General features: G+C 44.2%; 1 protein-coding gene and 4 non-coding genes across 7 annotated transcripts in view; all 5 read left to right on the top strand.

Moving 5' to 3' along the window:
• Nucleotides 1-18,716: 18,716 nt before the first annotated feature.
• The window catches only part of LOC119366060 (eukaryotic translation initiation factor 3 subunit I-like), a 5,166-nt gene continuing 1,734 nt past the window's right edge, over nt 18,717-22,148 (top strand). For all 3 annotated transcript variants that reach the window (XR_005175903.1, XM_037631725.1, XM_037631724.1), the window contains exons 1-6: nt 18,717-19,234; nt 19,328-19,455; nt 19,785-19,904; nt 19,992-20,081; nt 20,612-20,698; nt 20,780-20,859. Coding sequence is in view for 2 of the 3 variants with exons in the window: in XM_037631725.1 (XP_037487622.1) it covers nt 18,835-19,234; nt 19,328-19,455; nt 19,785-19,904; nt 19,992-20,081; nt 20,612-20,698; nt 20,780-20,859 (905 nt within the window). In the remaining variant the exon portion in view is untranslated. The remainder of the gene's footprint in view (nt 19,235-19,327; nt 19,456-19,784; nt 19,905-19,991; nt 20,082-20,611; nt 20,699-20,779; nt 20,860-22,148) is intronic.
• On the top strand, nt 20,963-21,044 carry LOC119266257. The gene has a single exon (XR_005131970.1). It is a non-coding gene; the product is annotated as a small nucleolar RNA U54 (small nucleolar RNA).
• On the top strand, nt 21,172-21,253 carry LOC119266258. Its single transcript, XR_005131971.1, has one exon. It is a non-coding gene; the product is annotated as a small nucleolar RNA U54 (small nucleolar RNA).
• On the top strand, nt 21,776-21,855 carry LOC119266255. Its single transcript, XR_005131968.1, has one exon. It is a non-coding gene; the product is annotated as a small nucleolar RNA U54 (small nucleolar RNA).
• Nucleotides 22,058-22,137, top strand: LOC119266256. Its single transcript, XR_005131969.1, has one exon. It is a non-coding gene; the product is annotated as a small nucleolar RNA U54 (small nucleolar RNA).

The raw sequence follows: 22,148 nt of genomic DNA, 5'->3' as shown, positions 1-22,148 counted from the left end.
TTGCGTCGAGTCCGAGCTTGGCCGGAGTGCGCCTCGCCGGGCAGCGAGGAAGCCGTGTGCAGAAGTTCGCCGGGTCCGCCAAGGCGGGCAGAGACGGACCCCGCCGGCTTGGCGAGCTGGTGGAGGCGATCTTGCTGGGCATTGGCGGTGTGGAGGAGCTCGCGCATCCGCCCGATGTGCTCTTTCAGCTCCTCACCCGTGAGCTGGTCGAGGCCGACCGCGGCTGCCTCCGCAGCGCGCATGTTCTTCACTGGGGTCTCGTAGACGGTTCGGACGGCGCCGAGGGCCCGGCCGATCGCTCCTCCCTGGGTGCGCACATCAACGACCCGGCTTGGCTCGGCCGCGGTGGGCGCGAATCCGTGGGCGGCGGCGTGCACCATCTGAGCGGCCTCTAGGCGACGCTTGGTGGCGACGAGCGTCTCGGACAGGTCCAGCATCTGTTGGCGCCTTTGTTCGAGTTGAGATTGGGCCTCGGCGACATTGGTGACATCGACGTTGGTGCCGATGGGGATGCGGAGGCTCTGCATCACAGCGCGCAGCAGATCAGACGGCTCGGTCCGTTCCACAGCGGCTCTGGCTTCCGTAGCCTTCCTCGTCTTGCTCGACGAGGAGGAGGCGCCATCGCCGGTGACGTAAATCTCCACATGGACGTCCATCGCCCCGGCGGCAATGCCACCGCCGAGGGAGAGCGGAGAGTCAGAGTAGCTGAGCACCTCACTGGGGTACTCGTCGGCCGCGAACGCATCAGAGATGCGCAGCGCGACGAAGGAGGCGGCAAGCGCGTCGATGACGTCGTCCGCCAGTGCGACGGACTCGTCGGTGTAGGAGAAGGGCCCCGTCTGAAGCATGCTCCTGGCTAGCTCCTCAAGCTGCCCCACGGTGGGCGCCAACTGTCGTGGTGGGTGCACGACAGATGCCAAGGGATGGCTAAAGAGAGGAGGAGGCTCGAGGGCGCTGGTGGGCTCCAGAGGCGAGGTTGGCATGAGCGGGCGCGGGACGCCGGACATACCCAGGTTCGGGGCTCTCCGGAGAGATAATACCCCTAGTCCTGCCGAGTGTAGTTGGATGATCGATGGTACAATGTTGCTCCTGGAGTTGTATGAGGAGGAAGGAAGCCGGCCAAGGCTTGGGCTGCTCCTTCTTTCCGGTGTTGCGATTTTGGTGGCTAGTCCTATGCTTGCTCGTTCTTTTCCTTGTATCTGTTTCTCGCAGGCTGCCTCGTGTATGTTACCTCTCTCTGTAGGCGTGGGCTCCTGAGGGGTTTTATAGATCAACCCGCCCAGGGTTACAATGGTAATATGCTGAGTTGGTGGGTCCGTATTGTCGGTGTCCGGGATATCGGGCTGGGCCCCGCTTGAGGGCTTGTGGTTCGCCGGGTTCCCCTAGGTGCGGGCCCCGCGTGCCTAGGGGGACTGTGCGCCGTCTTGTCGATCGTCAGGGCGTGGCCGAGTCGAGTCGTGTACAGTGCTCTCCGTCAGGTTTCCGCTTGATCTCATCAGCAGTGAGGGCGGAAGCACTATTGCCATGCTAGCCCTGGTCAGCGGGTAGGTAAGGGGCACTGTTGCCACGCTCCGGCTAACCATAGGCATGGGTGGAAACACTGTTGTCTTGGTCATCGGTGATTGAGGTCTCGTTCCATCGTACGGCCTGGATGGGACGGGAGCTTGACCCGTGGCTGGATTGCGGCGCACGCCACGGGTGGGGTCGGTTTGTTGGGGAAGCCTTGGTCGTGCCAGGTTCGGCCGGCTTGCGCCAGTTGTTGAGTCCGGGTCGACGTACCTTGCCGGGTCGGAGAGTTTGGCCGGGCTGCGGGCCTTGCCGGGTCGAGCGACCCGGCTGGGCATGTGCCGGTTTTGAGGGGCAATGCAGGCCCCACTATTTTTGAAGAGGATCCGAGTTCCGTTGCCTGCCCGGGGTTCATCCCCCCGACACCACCGCAACCGCGCCGGCCTCACCGACTCGGCAGCTGGACCTGCCTACTTCACCATGCCGCCAGATAGGTCGCACCCTCATCTCAAATCACTTGATTTAGGCGTCAGTTGTCTGAATTTTTATTTTGGGCCAATCGATTCCCAATGGGAAGCGGCACCCCTCGAGGCGGCGGAGCTCCTAGGCTGCAGATTGGCTGGTGTCTAATGTACGGGTGCGGGGCCGCAAGTTTGCCGCGGAAGCAGCGCTTAGATGGCTATCTTTTAGAGTTGCGTGGGTTGAAGGTACTGCCGCCGCCGGATCTAGATGACGGGGAGTCTTTGTGGATTGTCCCCGGGGTGGCGCAACCACGGCAGTGCGATGGGGCGGGGAGCGGGGTTTTGGCCGGGGCCATGGACGGCGGAGGCAGGCTGCTCTGCCGTTGGTCACTGGCTCTTCGGGGAAGATTCCGAACAGTGTCAGCCGGGAGGCACAAGACGGCCATCAAGCCATCCGGCGTAGATCAGACAGTACCAAAATAAAATAAAATCGTGTGACCCCAATTTAGTCTTCAGTCAACAGATGTGTGACCACTCTCGTACCTTGTTGTTGATCTCTTAGTGTATTTCTTCAGATCAAAGAGATATGTCGTTCTTAACATTATGTGTTATCTGCATCTTCAGACACACCGTCTTCCGATTCACCACAGCTGCTCCAACAAGGGAAGCATACACCAGAAGGGAGCTATAGTCCCCACTCAACAGTTCCCTGCATCGAATGCGCGTGCCCGACATGGACAGCCACAACAACTATAGGGCCATCGACAAGTCAGCACATGATGCTCACTCCTATGGATGGCAGCCAGATAGGTTGTACCCTCATCTTACTTGTGTGCAACACTTATGGCTTTGTTATTCATCTAAGCATGGAAAATAGATCATCACATTTCACTGTATATTCATGCTGATCTCTTACGGGTCTTGTTCAGGAGTTAACGTTGTTCCATAGTTCAGCTAAGATACTTATTTTTTAGGTAACACTATTCCATAGTTATCATCCATCAGCCAATGCTATCCCACAGGCTGGTGATTATAGTATTATACCACTTCTAGTATTACCTATGTTGTTCTTTAATACTTTTGTGTGCCATCTAGTTAATCTCGAGTACAAACGATACATATTATATAGCTTTCATCTGTGTTCTCCCTTTAGTTTATGAGACCTGTTGCTGCTAGTTAACCCCGGTCCTACTATTTATGTCGTCTCCTATAGGCACTCATTACATAAATCTAACTACTAGTTGTCTTCCATGCATGTCAGATATAATTGCACACATTGGTATATCCACAAGAACCTCACGGAGCAATCTAAAGGCCAATAAACTTGATGTCAATGATACCCAATATGATGGAACATGTAAAGGCAGTTCTTCAGAAGACTTGCAGAAAGATGATGAATCCTCTTCACCCCACAAGGTCCTTGCTCTAACTTGGCCTGTGATATGGGTACAACATGCATATAATGTCCTGGAGTGTATCTACTCGGTTGCAATGCCATGTCACTACTAGGGAAAACCCTAGTAGTAGCGCGGGTTTTGAGGCTACCAGCAGCGCGGGTGGCCGCGCTACTAATAAGGCGCTACAGCTAACTCATAGTAGTAGCGCGGCCCTTACTCGCGCTACAACTGTTGACGATATCAGCAACGCTTTTTATGAACGCGCTACTATTACCTAGCTGTAGTGATTTCGCAATCCCTCGCTACTGCTATATCTTTCATCATTTTCCCGTACCCATTTCCCTTTCAGTTTCCCTTTCAGATACTAGATACTAGGTACTACTAGTAGATATCAAATTCATAAACCATTACTGGGTAGTACTCCCTTCGTTCCAAATTACTCGTCGTGGTTTTAGTTCAAACCACGATGAGTAATTTGGAACGAAGGGAGTACTAGATAACAATTTCATGCATAGTCAACATGCATCCTCAAGCAGTACAAGGTCATATCAACGGCGATCATCATATGTAGTTCTAGATGATATCGACGATGATCATCATATGTAGTTCTAGATGATATAGCCACACACACATATGTAGTTCTAGATGATATAGCCACGCAGACATATGTAGTTCTAGATGATATCGAAGACAATCATCATCCTCAAGCCTGGGCGGTTGGTGTTCCTGATAGTAATTAGGATGGCCTGTCCAACACGAAGATTCTTGCCATCGAGGAATTTCTTCCACCCAACCGAGTTTAAGTGTGTGCGACCGTCCGTGTCCACGCGGTAAGTACAGGTTGTGACGGAGCCCTTGCAGTAAGGCGTAGTCCAGCTGAGCCTTCTTCATCAGGCTTGATACCATAACTCACAGATATGCTCTTTGCCAATTTCTGAATAAGAAAAACATATCAATTAATAAATAGCCTTGCAAATAAGTACATATGGATTATCTACACTATTAATAGTTTCCTTAGATTCTACACTAATAAGCATGTGATCGAACTCTACACTAAAACATATCATCGACTAGATTCCACACAACATACCATATCATTGGACTGTACACTAAGTAATTCATCGGATAATTTGCATTTGTAAGTATAACATACCATATCATGTTGATCAACCATGGTATTTGTCAAGCGGGTCACGAATGGCACCACGACAAAGTCAGCACGTGGTGGAATTATGTCCCACAGGTTGGACACCTCCTCACTCAGCCTTGTTCTTTGAGCTATGATGGCTTCATGAAGTGGGTCATCATCATCTTCATTGAGTGGGTCCTCATTATCTTCGTCATCTTCATCATCTTCGTCATCTTCATCATCTTCCACCAGGTTGAGATAAATGACAGCCAGCTTGGGTCTTTTTGCTCGGAAGGAGAAGCTGATCAACTCACCACCAGTAAGAAGCATGCGAGCGACGAAACGGGCCCATCCATCTTCTCCAATCTGTGACAAATTGCGTCATTTCTCGACCTCCATAGTGTACGACCCCCCAGGAGCCTCAAATGTCACAGTGTCTCATGTCAGCTTGTTAAATTTCAACCTCACATTGCATGGGACAATCTGTGTAAAATAAGCAAAATGACACAATGCAGTAATGCCAACACTAAAAATAAAATAGTTATTACATTTCATCTAATTTCTTACCGCCGCATGACGAAAACTCGGTTGGAAGTAGATGCCGAACAGCTTGCCAGTTGCAAGGCTGCTGGCGCATCTTGACTTGCACAGTCGACATAGTGGTGGTGGTGGTGGCGCCATTTTTCCTAAAGATCTAGTAACATATTAGATGACAAGGTACCACCTACATTTTGCCAAAAAATAACTTATTAAAAAAACAAAAGCAACTACATACCTATCCATGTACAGAAAAAATAACAATAAAATGGTGCATACTAAATCAACTAAATGAACTAGCCTACTAAATCAACTAAATCAAAATGTTCTAAATCAACTAAATGAACTAGCCTACTAAATTAACTAAAACAAAATGTTCTAAATCAACTAAATGAACTAGCCTACTAAATCAACTAAATCAAAATATTCTAAATCAACTAAATGAACTAGCCTACTAAATCAACTAAATCAAAATGTTCTAAATCAACTAAATCAACTAGCCTACTAAATCAACTAAATCAAAATGTTCTAAATCAACTAAATCAACTAGCCTACTAAATCAACTAAATCAAAATGTTCTAAATCAACTAAATGAACTAGCCTACTAAATCAACTAAATCAAAATGTTCTAAATCAACTAAATGGACTAGTCTACTAAATCAACTAAATCAACTAAATCAAAATGTTATAAGTCAACTAAATCAACTAGCCTACTAAATCAACTAAATCATATCAACTAAATCAAAATGTTGCATATGAACTAGCCTACTAAATCAAAATGTAGCGGGCAGGAGGGAGAAGGAGGGGCGACTCGAGGAGGGAGAAGAGAGTAGGATGGAGGAGGAAGGCGGAGCGAGGAGGGGCCGAACAGCGGCCAGTGGAGGGAGGACGGAGGAGGAAGGCGGAGCGAGGAGGGGCCGGCCAGCGGCGAGTGGAGAGGGAGGACGGAGGAGGAGGCCGGTACCGAGTCCAGCAAGGAGGAGGAGGTGAAGGCGGCGCAGACGGAGGAGGGGCGCTGGGGGTGGACCGGCGCGGGGGATTGAGAGGGGATCCAGTGAGTGTGTGACTATGAGTGGATCGGATAGAGGAGATGGGGTGGGAGATGGAATGGCTTAGCAGTAGCGCACTATAGAGAAAGACGCTACTGCTAAGCTACCCAGCAGTAGCGCCTTTCACAATAAAGTGCTACTGCTATGTGTCAACATGTAAAAATAGACTTTGTTCAATATATCAAAAATACATTGATCATCAACGATCTTTTTGTGTACAATCTGATTGGTCAATATGAGTCCTCACCGGTTTAGGAACAGGTGAAGACTCATATTGCAGCCACAAATTCTACACATAGAGTTCAATGAAGACCAAGTGCTTGTCAAAGTTTGAGAAGTAACATATTTAAGGTGGTAGAAACTCTCTTCACAGAGCGAGGTGGGACTAAATTTTTGTAGTAAACTTAGCAGTAGCGCTTATTGGCGAAATGCGCTGCTACTATGCTACGTAGCAGTAGCACCCTTCGTTATAACGCGTTGCTGCTATAACTAGCCTCGCGGCGACCTTATGGGATTTATAGCAGTAGCGCGTCTTTGAGCAGGCGCGCTACTGCTATATTTGTTTCAGCAGCGAGTTACTCTCGAGCACGCTACTGCTAATTAGCAGCAGCGCCTTATTTTAAAGCGCGCTGCTGATAAGATTCTATGTATAGGCTTTTCCCTAGTAGTGTGTGCTTAGCATGCTGATCATGCATGTAAATATGTCATGCCTTCCGGTTTTTCAGTACCTATTCCATTCATGATAACATGTTTTCAAATTCAAGTACTGTCATTCTACTCTATCGCAATGCCATCTGCTTAATTTGGACATCATGCTTCTGAATATCTTATGCATTGTTATTCATCAGTATGTACTTCATCTGTCTACCATACCATGGTTTTTTGCATTAAAGTGTTGTTCTAGTGCTCTGTTGCAATGCCATCTTAGTTTCCCAATCATACACGTGTATGTTGCCTTAGTTATTTCTGTACGTATTCCACTAGCATACAATTTTACATTTAACTAGTGTTTTTTTGCTGTGTTGTCCTGTCGTATCCCTAGCTCTTACACCATACTCCCTCGTCTGGATTACATGTTGCCGAAATGGATAAAAAATGATGTATCTAGAACTGAAATACGCCTAGACCCATCCATTTTTTCCGGATGGAGGGAATACATGTCAATATGTCATGCCTTTCTATTCTTCAGTACCTATTCCATCTCTCTGCTGTCACATGTTTTATAATTAAAGCACCATTCTTCTATACAAGGCATGCAAGGGGAAGACAACTATGTTAGAATCTGAAGGGTTACAAACAAGGCCTTTGCAAAAGATCCAAATGCTAGGATATAATATACCAACTCCAGTTTTTATAGATACTGCTCCAGCACAAAGAAACCCAACTCCTACTGATAATAAGCAGATTCCAGTGGCCAAAGAACTAGTCCGCTCCAGTCCAGCAAAAATATGTCAACTCCATTCTAAGAAGCGTGTGCGTATCCTTGCATCATGAAATTTTATAGCATGTTGATCATATTTTTTATATGTTTCTTACCCATCTCTCTTTTAGAAAATAAGCTTAACAGATAGAAGAATTTCCGCAATGGTATCGTTTATGAGGAAAGATTGTTGCAGGAATTCTATGTGCTCCAATGTAGATGTAAGTACCTGTTGTATATCAGTATATTTTTACATCAGCATATATTTTGTTAATCGGTGTGAATCCAACCTTTATCTGATCTAAATTTAGTTGTAGCAAAATGTATGATTAAAGGCCACAATGTTGATTTTTGTAAGAAAAACTGCGTGGTAGTTTTGCATCCTGAGCTGCATGAGTGTACTATCTCATATCAGTGGGTTTGAATACTTTGGTTCTGCAGTGGGTTTTTCAGTGTTTTTTTACTGTGTTGTCCTGTCGTATCCCTAGCTCTTACATCATACTCCCTCCGTCCGGATTACATGTCGCAGAAATGGATAAAACTGGATGTATCTAGAACTGAAATACGCCTAGACCCATCCATTTATTTTTGGATGGAGGGAATACATGTCAATATGTCATGCCTTTCTATTCTTCAGTACCTATTTCATCTCTGCTATAGCATGTTTTATAACTGAATCACCATTTTTCTATATAAGGCATGCAAGGGGAAGACGGTTATGTTAGAATCTGAAGGGTTACAAACCAGGTCTTTGCAAAAGATCCAAACGCCAGGAGATAATAAACCAACTCCATTTCGCTCCAGCACAGAGAAACCCAACTCCCACTGATAATAAGCAGATTCCAGTGGCCAAAGAACTAGTCCACTCCAGTCCAGCAAAAGAATGTCAACTCCGTTCTAAGAAGCGTGTGCGTATCCTCGCATCGTGAAATTTTATAGCATTCTGATCATATTTTCTACATGTTTCTTACCCATCTCTCTTTTAGAAAATAAGGTTAAACGATAGAAGACTTCCTCCATTGGGATCGTATTCGAGGAAAATATCTTGCGGGAATTCTCTATGCTCCAATGCTGATGTAAGTACCTGTTGTATATCACTATATTTTTACATCAACATGTATTTTGTTAATCGGCATGAATCTAACCTTTATCTGGTCTAAAATTAGTTGTAGCAAAATGTTAAAGGCGCCAATGTTGATTTTTGTAAGGAAAACTGCCTGGTAGTTTTGCATACTGAGCTGCATGAATGTACTATCTCATATCCACATTACTGAATTGTAGTGCTTCTCTGGTTGCCCATTCATTCATTGTGTCAATGTTGCTTCCGTATTACCTTACTTGGCTGATGATAGTTGTGCCATATTGTGTTAATTTGGTGTGGGCTAGTTGCCCAAACATTCGTTGTGTCAATGTTGCTTTTCTATTATCTGACTTGGCCAATGATAGCAATGCTAGTGTGTTAATTTTGTGCAAGCTACTGAAGATAAGAAGACAAACTTTGAAAACAGCAAGGCAACCCCATTGTTTCTTTCCAGTAAACCTAGGCTAGGTAATATGGCAATAACTCATGATTAATCTATTTGGTTCCCGTCCTAATTTATGTTATGATGCAGTGGTCGAGACACTCTCCACTATCAATAATACAAGCCTGCCAAAATCGCCATCTGAATCTGTTTAGTATCATCTGTCTCGAATGCAACGGAATAAATGTATGTTTGTGAACTAATTAATGGCTGAAGCAATGATGGAAATGGTGGATGAATCAGAGGTGCAGAGTCGTGCGACACAACAACTGATCAATGTTTTCAGAGACAATGTAGCAAAGCAGCTAGAACTTGCCCACATGCTTATGGGCGTTATCTGTGTTGAGGTTGCAGATTGTGACGTTGTAGATGGTTAGGTTCTGCTCATTTATTTGCACTGGCATCAATCTTTGATTGCCGAGTGGATGTAATTTCCTGTAATATATGCTGGATGTGCAACGTTATTCCCTGTATGCCATACCTTTGCTTGATCGGTTTTGGTCTTGTGCATAATTGCTCGTCGTAATGGGTATCTAATTTGGCCTAAAGACATGTACGAACTTTAGTGGGCCCATTAAGTTAATGGGTCGTTACTAGGCCGAAAGTTAATGGTCGGTCCTCTTACCTCCCGGGTCATTAATAGGCCGACATCAAAGCGGGCAACAGGCGGGCCCAATTTATTTCACGGGCCATTAACAGGCCGTTACTAAGTTTGGGCTACATATGGCCCAACTGTACTGTAGGCTTTTAGCAGGCCGAAAGAGACAGCGGGCTTGTACTGGACCATGAAGAGCATGGGCCGCTAAGAGGCCGAAAGTCAGGTCGTATTGTAAATGGCCCAACTGTGTTGTGGGCCTTTAGCAGGCCGAAAGAGAAACCGGGCTGGTATTGGACCATGAAGGGCACGGGCCGTTAAAAGGCCAAAACTAAGGTCCGACTACAAATGGCCCAACTCATTTATGGCCCGTTAATAGGCCGAAAGGCACACAGGGCCGGGAATTTTCCCAACACTTAAATGGGTCGCTAAAAGGCCAAAACTCAGGTCCGACTACAAATGGCCCAACTGATTTATGGGCCGTCAATAGGCTGAAAGTGACATCGGGCCAGAAATTGGCCCAACACTTAAATGGGCCGCTAAAAGGCCGAAACTCAGGTCCGACTACAAATGGCCCATCAGATTTATGGGCCGTCAACAGGCTGAAAGACACACCGGGCCAGAAATTAGCCCAACATTTAAATGGGTCGCTAAAAGGCCGAAAGATGTACATCCTGAAAATTGGCCCATCCATTGAATGGGCCGTTAATAGGCCGAAATCTCATCGGGCCGATATTGAGCCCAAATATATAGCGGGATGTTAACGGGCTCGAACTGACGATGGGCTGCAATGGTGTCAAATCTTTAATGGGTCGTTGATGGGCCGAATTGGCACATCTCGTATGGGCCGTGCGCTTAAATGGACCTGACACAAGTAGGCCTTATATGGGTCGGCCTGCTAATTTTTCCTAGGCCGGCCTTTTCACCGGAATGGGCCACTGTTGGGCCGTGCCACGTGTCGACCTATCATAGGCGCCTCCTATCCAATGAGTGGATGACATCTGTCCCAACGGTGAGGCAACACGTGTTTCCTTCGGCCAATGATGATTTTACACGTGGAAAATCCCCATTGGTCCGGGCTGCTAACGGGTTATCGGATCCAAAACCGGACCCGATAGCTTAACGGCGTTCCGTTACGGTGGATGCCACGTGTCGGTCACCCTTGACGAAAGCACTTCTGTGACGCGCGGTTTATCGTCATGGAAGTGGGCACTTTCGTGATGATAATTTTGGTAATGTCATGGAACACTTCTACGACAACATAGGTATGACTATCTTGATTCTGTCATAAAATCGTCATGGATGTACATGCATGACAAAAAACGCGACCTACTGTGACAAACACGTATCATCACGGAAGTGTATTTTTTTTGTAGTGTATTGTCCTCGGGAATATCAAGAATAACAAAGTCCGTTAAGATAGTGACATCTGCAACCACAACAGGCACATCCTCACATATACCGAAAGGTATGGCAGTTGATTTGTCAGCCATTTGCAGAGATATTTCAGTAGGTGTCAACTTATTCAAGTCAAGTCTACGATTTAAAGAGAGAGGCATAACACTAACACTAGCTCCAAGATCACATAAAGCAGTTTTAACATAATTTCTTTTAATGGAGCATGGTATGGTTGGTACCCCTGGGTCTCCAAGTTTCTTTGGTATTCCACCCTTAAAAGTGTAATTAGCAAGCATGGTGGAAATTTCAGCTTCTGGTATCTTTGTTTTATTTGTAATGATATCCTTCATATACTTAGCATAGGGATTTAATTTAAGCATATCAGTTAAGCGCATACGTAAGAAGATAGGTCTAATCATTTCAGCAAAGCGCTCAAAATCCTCATCATCCTTTGTCTTGGATGGTTTAGGAGGAAAGGGCATGGGTTTCTGAACCCATGGTTCTCTTTCTCTATCGTGCTTCCTAGCAACAAAATCTCTCTTATCATAACGTTGATTCTTTGATTGTGGGTTATCAAGATCAATAGCAGGTTCAATCTCTACATCATTGTTTTTGCTAGGTTGGGCATCCACATGAACATTATCATTAACATTATCAGTAGGTTCATGTTCGTCACCTGATTGAGTTTCAACATCAGAAATAGAAATATCATTGGGATTCTCATGTGTGTCTACAGCAGGTTCACTAGAAGCATGCACAGTCCTATCATTTTTCTTTTTCTTCTTTTTAGAAGAACTAGGTGCCTCTAAATTATTTCTCTGAGAATCCTGCTCGATTCTCTTAGGGTGGCCTTCAGGATACAAAGGTTCCTGAGTCATTCTACCAGTTCTAGTAGCCACTCTAACAACAAGGTCATGTTTATTATTTAATTCATCAAGCAAATCATTTTGAGCTTTAAGTACTTGCTCAGCTTGAGTAGCAACCATAGAAGCATATTTGCTAATGAGTTTAAGTTCACCTTTAACTCTAGCCATATAATTACTCAAGCGTCCTATCTCGAAAGCAATATTCTTTAATTCTCTACCAAGATAAGCATTAAAACTTTCTTGTCTAGCCATGAAGTCATCAAATTCATCTAAGCATGGGCTATGAAATTTAGTAGAGGGAATTTCAACCTTATTATATGTATAGAGAGAAATTACCTTTACTACCTGTGTCGGGTTATCAAGACAATGTGTTTCTTCGACAGGCGGTATATTAAGACCATGTATTTCTTCAATAGGTGGTAAATTCTTAACATCTTCAGCTTTTATACCTTTTCCTTTCATTAATTTCTTTGCCTCTTGCATGTCTTCAGGACTGAGAAATAGAACACCTCTCTTCTTCGGAGTGGGTTTAGGAATAGGCTCAGGGGTTGGCTCAATTGGTTCAGGAATTGCCTCAGGAATTGGCTCAGGAAGAGTCCAATTATTTTCATTAGTCAACATATTATTCAATAGTAATTCAGCTTCGTCGACTGTTCTTTGCCTAAAAACACAACCAACACAACTATCCAAGTAGTCCTTGGAAGCATCGGTTAGTCCATTATAAAAGATATCAAGTATTTCATATTTCTTAAGAGGATGATCGGGCAAAGCATTAAATAATCGGAGAAGCCTCCCCCAAGCTTGTGGGAGACTCTCTTCTTTGATTTGCACAAAATTATATATTTCCCGCAAGGCAGCTTGTTTCTTATGAGCAGGGAAATATTTAGCAGAGAAGTAATAAATCATATCCTGGGGACTATGCACACAACCAGGATCAAGAGAATTAAACCAAGTCTTAGCATCACCCTTTAATGAGAACAGAAATATCTTAAGGATATAATAATAGCGAGACTTCTCATCATTAGTAAACAGGGTGGCTATATCATTCAACTTGGTAAGATATGCCACAATAGTTTCAGATTCAAGGCCATAAAAAGGATCAGATTCAACTAAAGTAATAATTTCAAGATCAACAGATAATTCATAATCCTTATCAGTAACACAGATAGGTGAAGTAGCAAAAGCAGGGTGAGGTTTCATTCTAGCATTAAGAGATTGCTGCTTCCATTTATCTAATAACTTCTTAAGATCATATCTATCTTTGCAAGCAAACATAGCTCTAGCAGCTTCCTCTTCCATAACATAACCCTCAGGAACAACAGGTAATTCATAATCAGGGGGAGAACTTTCATCATCACTATCATCAATAATAGCATCTTCAATAATTTCATTCTCTCTCACCCTAGCAAGTTGTTCATCAAGAAATTCACCTAATGTCAAAGTAGTATCACACACAGAAGTAGTTTCATCATTAACATGCGACATATCATAGTTCATAGCAGTAGCAGGTTTAGGTGTCGCAAGCTTACTCAAAACAGAAGGAGAATCTAGTGCAAAGCTAGATGGCAGTTCCTTACCTCCCCTCGTAGTTGAGGGAAAAATCTTGGTTCTTTCGTCTTTAAAGTTCCTTGTAGTGATCAACAGATATAAACCAAGTGACTCAAAGAATAGAGCTATGCTCCCCGGCAACGGTGCCAGAAATTAGTCTTGATAACCCACAAGTGTAGGGGATCACAACAGCTTTCAAGGGTAGAGTATTCAACCCAAATATATTGATTCGACACAAGAGGAGACAAAGAATATTCTTAAGTATTAGCAGTTGAGTTGTCAATTCAACCACACCTGGATAACTTAGTATCTGTAGCAAAGTATTTAGTAGCAAAGTGGTATGATAGTAATGGTAACAGTGGCAAAAGTAAAGATAATAGTTTTGTAGGAATTGTAACAGTAGCAACGGAAAAGTAAATATGCGAAACACAATATGTGAAAAGCTCGTAGGCACTGGATCAGTGATGGATAATTATGTCGGGTGCGATTCCTCATGTAATATCTATAACAAAGGGTGACACGGAACTAGCTCCAGTTCATCAATATAATGTAGGCATGTATTCCGAATATAGTCATACGTGCTTATGGAGAAGAACTTGCATGACATCTTTTGTCCTACCCTCCCATGGCAGCGGGGTCCTAGCGGAAACTAGGGGATATTAAGGCCTCCTTTTAATAGAGAACCGGAACAAAGCATTAGCACATACTGAATACATGAACTCCTCAAACTATGGTCATCACCGAGAAGTATCCCGATTATTGTCACTTCGGGGTTGTCGGATCATAACACATAATAGGCGACTATAGACTTGCAAGATAGGATCAAGAACACACATATATTCATGAAAACATAATAGGTTCAGATCTGAAATCATGGCACTCGAGCCCTAGTGACAAGCATTAAGCATAGCAAAGTCATAGCAACATCAATCTCAGAACATAGTGGATACTAGGGATCAAACCCTAACAAAACTAACTTGATTACATGGTAAATCTTATCCAACCCATCACCGTCCAGCAAGCCTACGATGGAATTACTCACGCACGGCGGTGAGCATCATGAATTTGGTGATGGAGGACTGTTGATGATGACGACAACGACGAATCCCCCTCTCCGGAGCCCCGAACGGACTCCAAATCAGCCCTCCCGAGAGAGATTAGGGCTTGGTGGCGGCTCCGTATCGTAAAACGCGATGAAACTTTCTCTCTGATTTTTTTTCCATGAAACGGAATATATGGAGTTGGAGTTGAGGTCGGTGGAGCGTCAGGGGGCCCACGAGACAGGGGGCGCGCCCCACCCTCGTGGACAGGGTGTGGGCCCCCTGGTCTTGGTTCTTTTGCCAATATTTTTTATATTTTCCAAAACTTGTCTCCGTGGGTTTCCAGGACATTCGGAGAACTTTTGTTTTCTACACATAAAACAACATCATGGCAGTTCTGCTGAAAACAGCGTCAGTCCGGGTTAGTTTCATTCAAATCATGCAAGTTAGAGTCCAAAACAAGGGCAAAAGTGTTTGGAAAAATAGATACGTTGGACGTATCAGAGCCATCCAATGAGTCTTCTTTGAGAACAAGCTGATGCAGGCCATGCTCTCCCTAATGTTCAAGGGTAAAATGACCGACTTCCCAAAGAGCCGACCGACATCGATTTCTCTGCCGACATGCTCATACCCGAGATGAGTATTTGCTTAAGTTTCCTCAGCTTATATCATTTGGAAATGTGAACTGACCTTGTTGTTGTAGTCGTATCATTCATGGGCCAATGTCGTCTCCGGCACCCCTGAACCTGAAGGTCACCACCTAAGTGGTTGGCTCCGAACTGAGGATCCCGCCAAAATCACATAAAGATTTGGGTATAGTAGAGACGCTAGCACCTAGATCACACAAAGCATTACATTCATAATCTGTACTTTACTTTAATAGTAGGTTCCCATTCATCATACAATTTCCTAGGTATAGAAACCTCCAATTCTAGATTTTCTTCACGAGCTTTTATCATAGCTTCTACAACATGTTTAGTAAAAGCTTTAGTTTGTTCATAAGCATTACGTGAATTTATTATGGATTACAACAAGGAGATATGCTCAATTAAAGAACAATGATAACCCACAAGTATAGGGGATCGCAATAGTTTTTAAGGGTAGAGTATTCAACCTAAATTTATTGATTCGACACAAGTGGAGCCAAAAAATATTTGTAAGTATTAGTAGTTGAGTTGTCGATTCAACCACACCTAGAGAACTAAATATCTGCAGCAGAGTGATCAGTAGCACAATAGTATGATAGTTTGATAGCAAAAGTAACGATAGCAATAGTAATAGTAGCAGTTTTATAGCAATTGTAACAGTAGCAAAAATAATAGTAACTTAGCATTATCAATATGTGAAAAGCTCATAGGCATTGGATCGGTGATTTCGTTGGATAATGTTCATCATATAGCAGTCATAGCTTAGGGCGACACAGAATTAGCTCCAATTCATCAATGTCATGTAGCCATGTATCTATAATATCTAAATAGTTCATCCCCACTATCATATTTCTCTAGACATGCAGCCTATCCACCTCAGCAGCCTTGCCACATCATCATTTTTTCTTAATTATTTTGATCATGCAGCTTGCCATGTCAGCGTTCTTTAAAAAAATATGTGTGATTGGACTCTCTAGAAACCGAAGAGGCCTCTTTGGTCTTTCGTAACCGAAGTGTACAAAACGATAAAAAGAAGCCCGACAGAAGCCCATCAGACATCTCTTCGCATCTCTTGGCCTTCAGAAAGAATTCTCTTCGCATCCCTTCCCTATATTATCACAGCAGCCAGGGCGGCGCGACGCCATCAACCACCGGGTGGTGACCCGCAACCAACAACAGATCAGGTGCAGGATCGCCACTGCCTCCGGCCGGCCGACAAGGATTGAGCTCCATGGTTCCAGCCGCACCGGCCAAATCCACCGCCAAGGGGACGACCTCCACCACTGCTCCGCTACCCCGCATAGTCGACGCGCCCAACCTCGGCCATAGATAGAAAAGAAAGATCTTCGTCACGGACTTTTTCTTTGTTCTTTTTTTAGATTGGAGGAATTCCTCATATCCAAGGCAGCTCCCCACAAACACCGCACCCATATGACTATGCATTCCCAAGTGTGATGGTGGTATGGGATTCAGAGACCTTCACTCATTTAACTTGGCACTTCTTGCAAAACAATGTTGGAGAATGATTGTGAATCCTGAATCTTTTTGTGCTCGGATCCTGAAGGCAAAATATTTCCGAATACTGATCTATTACATGCCGGACCAAAAAATGGCTCCTCGTTCACTTGGCAGAGTATTCTGGCTGGCTTAAATACCTTCAAAAGAGGATACGTTTGGCGTATTGGATCAAGGGAGAATGTAAATATTTGGAGGGATCCTTGGATTCCTTCAAGTCCAGACAGGAGAGTTATAACACCTCGAGGCCATACAGTGATCTCAAGGGTGGTCGAACTAATTGACCCAATCACTACACAATGGGATGAGGTTCTGATTAGAGATATCTTTTATCCAGTGGACGCTACAAGGATTCTGCAGATACCACTAAACTTTCAGGACTTTGATGATTTCATCACGTGGCACCTCACAAAGCATGGAAGATTTTCGATTCGAAGTGCATATCATGAGCAATGGTCTCACAAGTACAGGAGCCAATCTCATGGAAATGTGACATCAACTAGCACCATTCAAGCTGTGATCTGGAAGCATCGTTGGGAATTACAAGTGCCACAAAAAATTCAAATCTTCTGCTGGCGTGCTCTTCGGGGTATCATCCCGTTAAACTCCATACTAGCTAATAAACATATACCCATCAGTGGGGCATGTCCAGTATGCCACAAGGGGCCTGAAGATATGCTACATATGTTGTTTCAATGTGATCTGGCGAGGAGTCTGTGGTCTGGTCTTGGTCTTCTTGACCACATCAATCATGCAATACAGATAGATAGATCAGGATCAACTACTTTGGAATTCATTCTCGTGGAACCAGATTCACCGCTGGAGATCATGCCAAATGTTAACCAAAAGGAAGCTATTGCAGCAGGATGCTGGTACTTATGGTGGCTGCGCCGACGCCATACACACCATGACTCATGCCCTCCTGCTTTTCGGTGGCCTATTTCGCTCTTAAGCTTGATTGGAAATTACAAGTAAACTTTACTACGAACGCAAGAGCAGCGAGATCATAAATGGAGGAAGCCGGAGGCAAGGTATATTAAGTTAAATGTAGACGCTTCTTTCCTTGCAAATGAGGATTCGAGTGCCACAACGGCTGTCCTAAGGGATGAGAAAGGGAGATTTATTGCAGCTCAGTGCAAATTTATTCAGTTTGCAGCAGATGCCGTTACAACTGAGGCCATGGCAATGCGAGATGGCCTAAATTTGGCAAACACATTGGGATTTAACAGGGTTGAAGCGGAGTCTGATTCCTTGAGTGTGGTGAACTGTTGTCAAGGACAAGACTAGTGGTGGGATGCAGCGGCGGCGGTCTTTGTTGAATGCATCGACACGACAACTTCGAAAGGAAAGGTCATCTTTTCTCATTGTTTTCGTGAAGGAAACTCGGTAGCTCATGAGCTAGCTAAATTCAGCTTTTGTAATAAGTGTCAGACTAGTTGGACTGATGAACCACCTGGGTTCGTAGTTCCACATCTAGTGAACGATGTAACTCTTATTTGATCTTAATAAAGCTAGCCATGATGGCCTTTCCCAGAAAAAACACACAACCATGATGTGGCATGATATACGCATAGTCCTCCACCTCAATGTGACTTCTGCAAGCCATTGATATGGCCCGCATGTGGCCATACCACTGAGCATGAGATGCTGAGTCACTCGTGCTGGGAGGCCCCACGTCGAACAGTCGCACGTTGTCAACAATTTCTTTTTTTTTGCGAAAAGCCAACATGATTGGTTAATGCCAACATTTGGCAAATGGTTGGTTGGTTACCATTTTTTTTTGCCAAGCTTATAAAAGCTGCCAACTTTGGTAAGTCTTGGTATTTTCAAATTTTGTCAGACACAATTTAGCAGCAAAACCAATCGTGCTCTATATTTTGCATAAAAAAACAAAAACAAAATAACATTGTGATCGTGCTGGAGGAAATGTGCGTTTTTTTTTTTTGAGGCAAGGAGGAAATGTGCGTATGGACGGACGTTGAACGAATATGTTTCAGCCCGTCGTTCATGTTGGGCCGAAACCCAGCCCAGCCTTCGTGCTTAATACAGCCGCCTGACGGTTAGGTTTTCCCACACACAAGCACCCCTTGTCCACGCGCAGCTAGGGTTTTGCTCCGCCGCAACCACACCCCCACACTTCCCTAGCCCTACACCTCCTGGCGGCGGCGGCGGCGGCGGCGAGCAGCAAGCAGTCGGCGGCAAGATGAGGCCTGTTCTCATGAAGGGGCACGAGCGCCCGCTCACGTTCCTCAAGTACAACCGGGACGGCGACCTGCTCTTCTCCTGCGCCAAGGACCACACCCCCACCGTGTGGTACGCCTCCAACGGCGACCGCCTCGGCACCTACCGCGGCCACAACGGCGCCGTGTGGTCCTGCGACGTCTCCCGCCACTCCACGCGCCTCATCACGGGGAGCGCCGACCAGACCGCCAAGCTCTGGGACGTCCAGACGGGGAGGGAGCTCTTCACCTTCAGGTTCGACGCCCCCGCGCGCTCCGTCGACTTCGCCATCGGCGACCACCTGGCGGTCATCACCACCGACAGCTTCATGGGGAAGACGCCCACCGCGCAGGTCAAGCGCATCGCCGAGGACATACAAGACCGTACGGTCCACCCACTCTCCTCCGCCTGCAAGTTTCTAGGTGTCTAGTTGTGACGTGAATGTGGATTTTGAGGTGTGTGTTGGTGGTTTGCAGAGACGGAGGAGTCGGCGCTCGTGATCTCCGGCATCACGGGGAGGATTAACAGGGCCGTGTGGGGACCCGGCAACCGGACCATCATCACCGCTGGCGAGGATGCCACCATCCGCATCTGGGACTCTGAGGTTAGCACCCCATGCTTGCACGTAGTCCTGTTGAGTCCTGCTGGCGATTGGTTCTAGCTTATTGGTATGATCTTATAACTATTGTTGCATGATTGTCGATGTAGTGGTTGTGGATAGACCACTCATATTTTTAAATAGTGTTAAATGTTACTTGAGCTCAGGGCTTTATATTTCATTCACACGGTACCTGAATTTTGTTGGTACATGCAAAGTTTATATGCCACTAGCTATCTTGTCATGCAATGTTTGTTGTTACATACCAGGTGTTGTTGCTTTCCCATTTTGTATGATGTTATTCATTTATGTTCTATTTTCTCTTGGGCCTGTAGACCGGAAAGCTGCTGAAGGAGTCAGACAAGGAGGCTGGACATCAGAAGGCAATTAGCTCACTCTCAAAATCCTTAGATTGGTCTCATTTCCTCACAGGTTCCTTGGATAAATCTGCTAAGGTGATACTTTGGAATTGCTGCCCTGATAACCTGTACTTTATTTTTTCTTATTATATGGATTATTCTGACATATCTGTTATGTGGCAGCTATGGGATGCAAGAACACTGACCCTGATAAAGACATATGTCACAGAGCGACCGGTTAATGCTGTTGACATGTCTCCTATTCTTGATAATGTATGCTCCTCTATCTGTCGCCTTCCTTATCTGTCATTGTTCTTAAGTTGCTGCGAGCATTTCAATGTATGAGCTCTCTCAAAGCACAGGGGGCTGTGTCTTTAATTCCTGGTCTTTTCACAAGAAGCTAAAAGCATATATATCCGTGGGCAACCATGAAGTTGGGAGTGACTATGAATTTGTTTTAAAATGTGCTCTTCGCAGTCAGCCCTTTGGGTAATTATTGAATTGGATAAGATTACTGTGTATGTGCTCTGGTCTTGAGTGCCACATATTTTTGTCCTGCCCATCTATTTCCTACCTTGATTTCTTGCTCTCTTTAATTAAGGCCAGGTTTGTCAAAGTGTGTGAACAATAATTCCTTTGCATATTTGTTATCTTAATTTGTCAGCTTCTGTGTTTAGTGCCCATCCCATGTGTGCATAGTGCTGAACTAAATTGGTACATTATAATGTTGTGTTTTTATTCTATGGAAACTCATTTGTATTTGTATTTTCTATCTAAACAACATATTTGTTTGCTGTTCATAGGTGGTTATCGGAGGTGGACAAGATGCGATGAATGTTACTATGACAGATCGCCGCGCGGGTAAATTCGAGGCCAAATTTTTCCACAAGGTGAGCTAGATTCCTTTGTATATCTTTATGTCTGCGTATATATTGTCAACATCTGTAACAGGATTTTGTTGTTAATTTCAGATTTTACAAGAAGAGATTGGTGGTGTTAAAGGGCATTTTGGACCAATCAATGCATTGGCATTTAATCCTGATGGGAAGAGGTTAGTTCATAGTAACATTATATTTTGATATCTTATATTCGTATTTTGCCTCTGCACTTGGGTTTGTGATATGCCTCTGTTTCACACTTATAGTATGCTAATTTGCTCAATGATTAAGCCATGTAGATTCATGGCGATATACGCTATTCTGAATCTTTAGGATGTCATCAAACGTTATGAGAGCAGATCTTGATTTTAATTTTTATGTGTTAAGTAACCCTTTTTACCATTTCATGTTGATTTTTTATATTTACATTTTGCCTCTGCACCTTGGGTTTGCAATATGCCTCTGTTTCACTTTGTATGCTGATCTTCTCAATGATTAAGCCATGTAGATTCATGGCGATATACGCTATTCTGAGTCTTTAGGATGTCATCAAACGTTATGAGAGCAGATCTTGATATTGTTTTCTAGTTCATATTTATTTATCTCCCGTGGGTCAAGTATTGTGAAGTAATCCTCAACCACCATTTTTTCGTCTTCCTCCTTAAGTCTTAACTCATCCTCTGTATCTTGAATTCTACATGGGCATTGAGTTTTGGCTTATCTGTTGCACATTGTTCATCTTTGTTATCTGTTTGTGACATATTTTGTTTCCTTTGTGTTCTAATGCCCTTGCTTCCTACTACCTCTGTCCGGTTTTATTAGCCTCCATCGTATTTTGGGCCAAACTTTGACCACATATTTGACTAGTGAACTGTTAATGCATGTCATAAAAAATTATATTGTTGAATACGTATTTGCATGTAGTTTTAATGATATTATTTTTACTACATGTAACTTATATTTTATTAGTTAAAGTTATGGTCAAAATATGACACAAAATACGAGGAGGTCTAGTAAAAGCCAACGGAGGCAGTACCTTTTATCTTGTTGAATAGCTGGCTTTTCTGTTACAATTTTTTCTCAACATGTAGCTCAATGATTACAGCCAATTACATTGGCAATATACGCTATACTGACCATATTTTGATGAAAAGTTGTATATGAGGGCTACATGAATTAATCCTGATTCACCATTAGTCTTTAATCTCGAGTCTTAATCAATGCTCTCTTATCTTGGTGCCTTTTTTATAACACATTACTTATCATTTCCATCTGTTTGAGCACATGTCGTCTCCTTTATGTTTTGGTGCCTTTTCTTCACACCTTCTATCTTGTTGAATCGCTCTCTTTTGTCATGTTAAGTAATAATGTTGCTCAGTGATTATAGCCAATTACATTGGCAATATACGTTATGCTGATCATATTTTGATGAAAAGTTGTATATGAGAGCTACATGAATTAA

This window comes from Triticum dicoccoides, chromosome 2B (assembly GCF_002162155.2).
Source record: "Triticum dicoccoides isolate Atlit2015 ecotype Zavitan chromosome 2B, WEW_v2.0, whole genome shotgun sequence".
In the NCBI taxonomy this organism is placed as follows: domain Eukaryota; kingdom Viridiplantae; phylum Streptophyta; class Magnoliopsida; order Poales; family Poaceae; genus Triticum; species Triticum dicoccoides.
The sequence above is the reverse complement of the archived record's forward strand: the minus strand, read 5'-3'. Positions and strand labels throughout refer to the sequence as shown.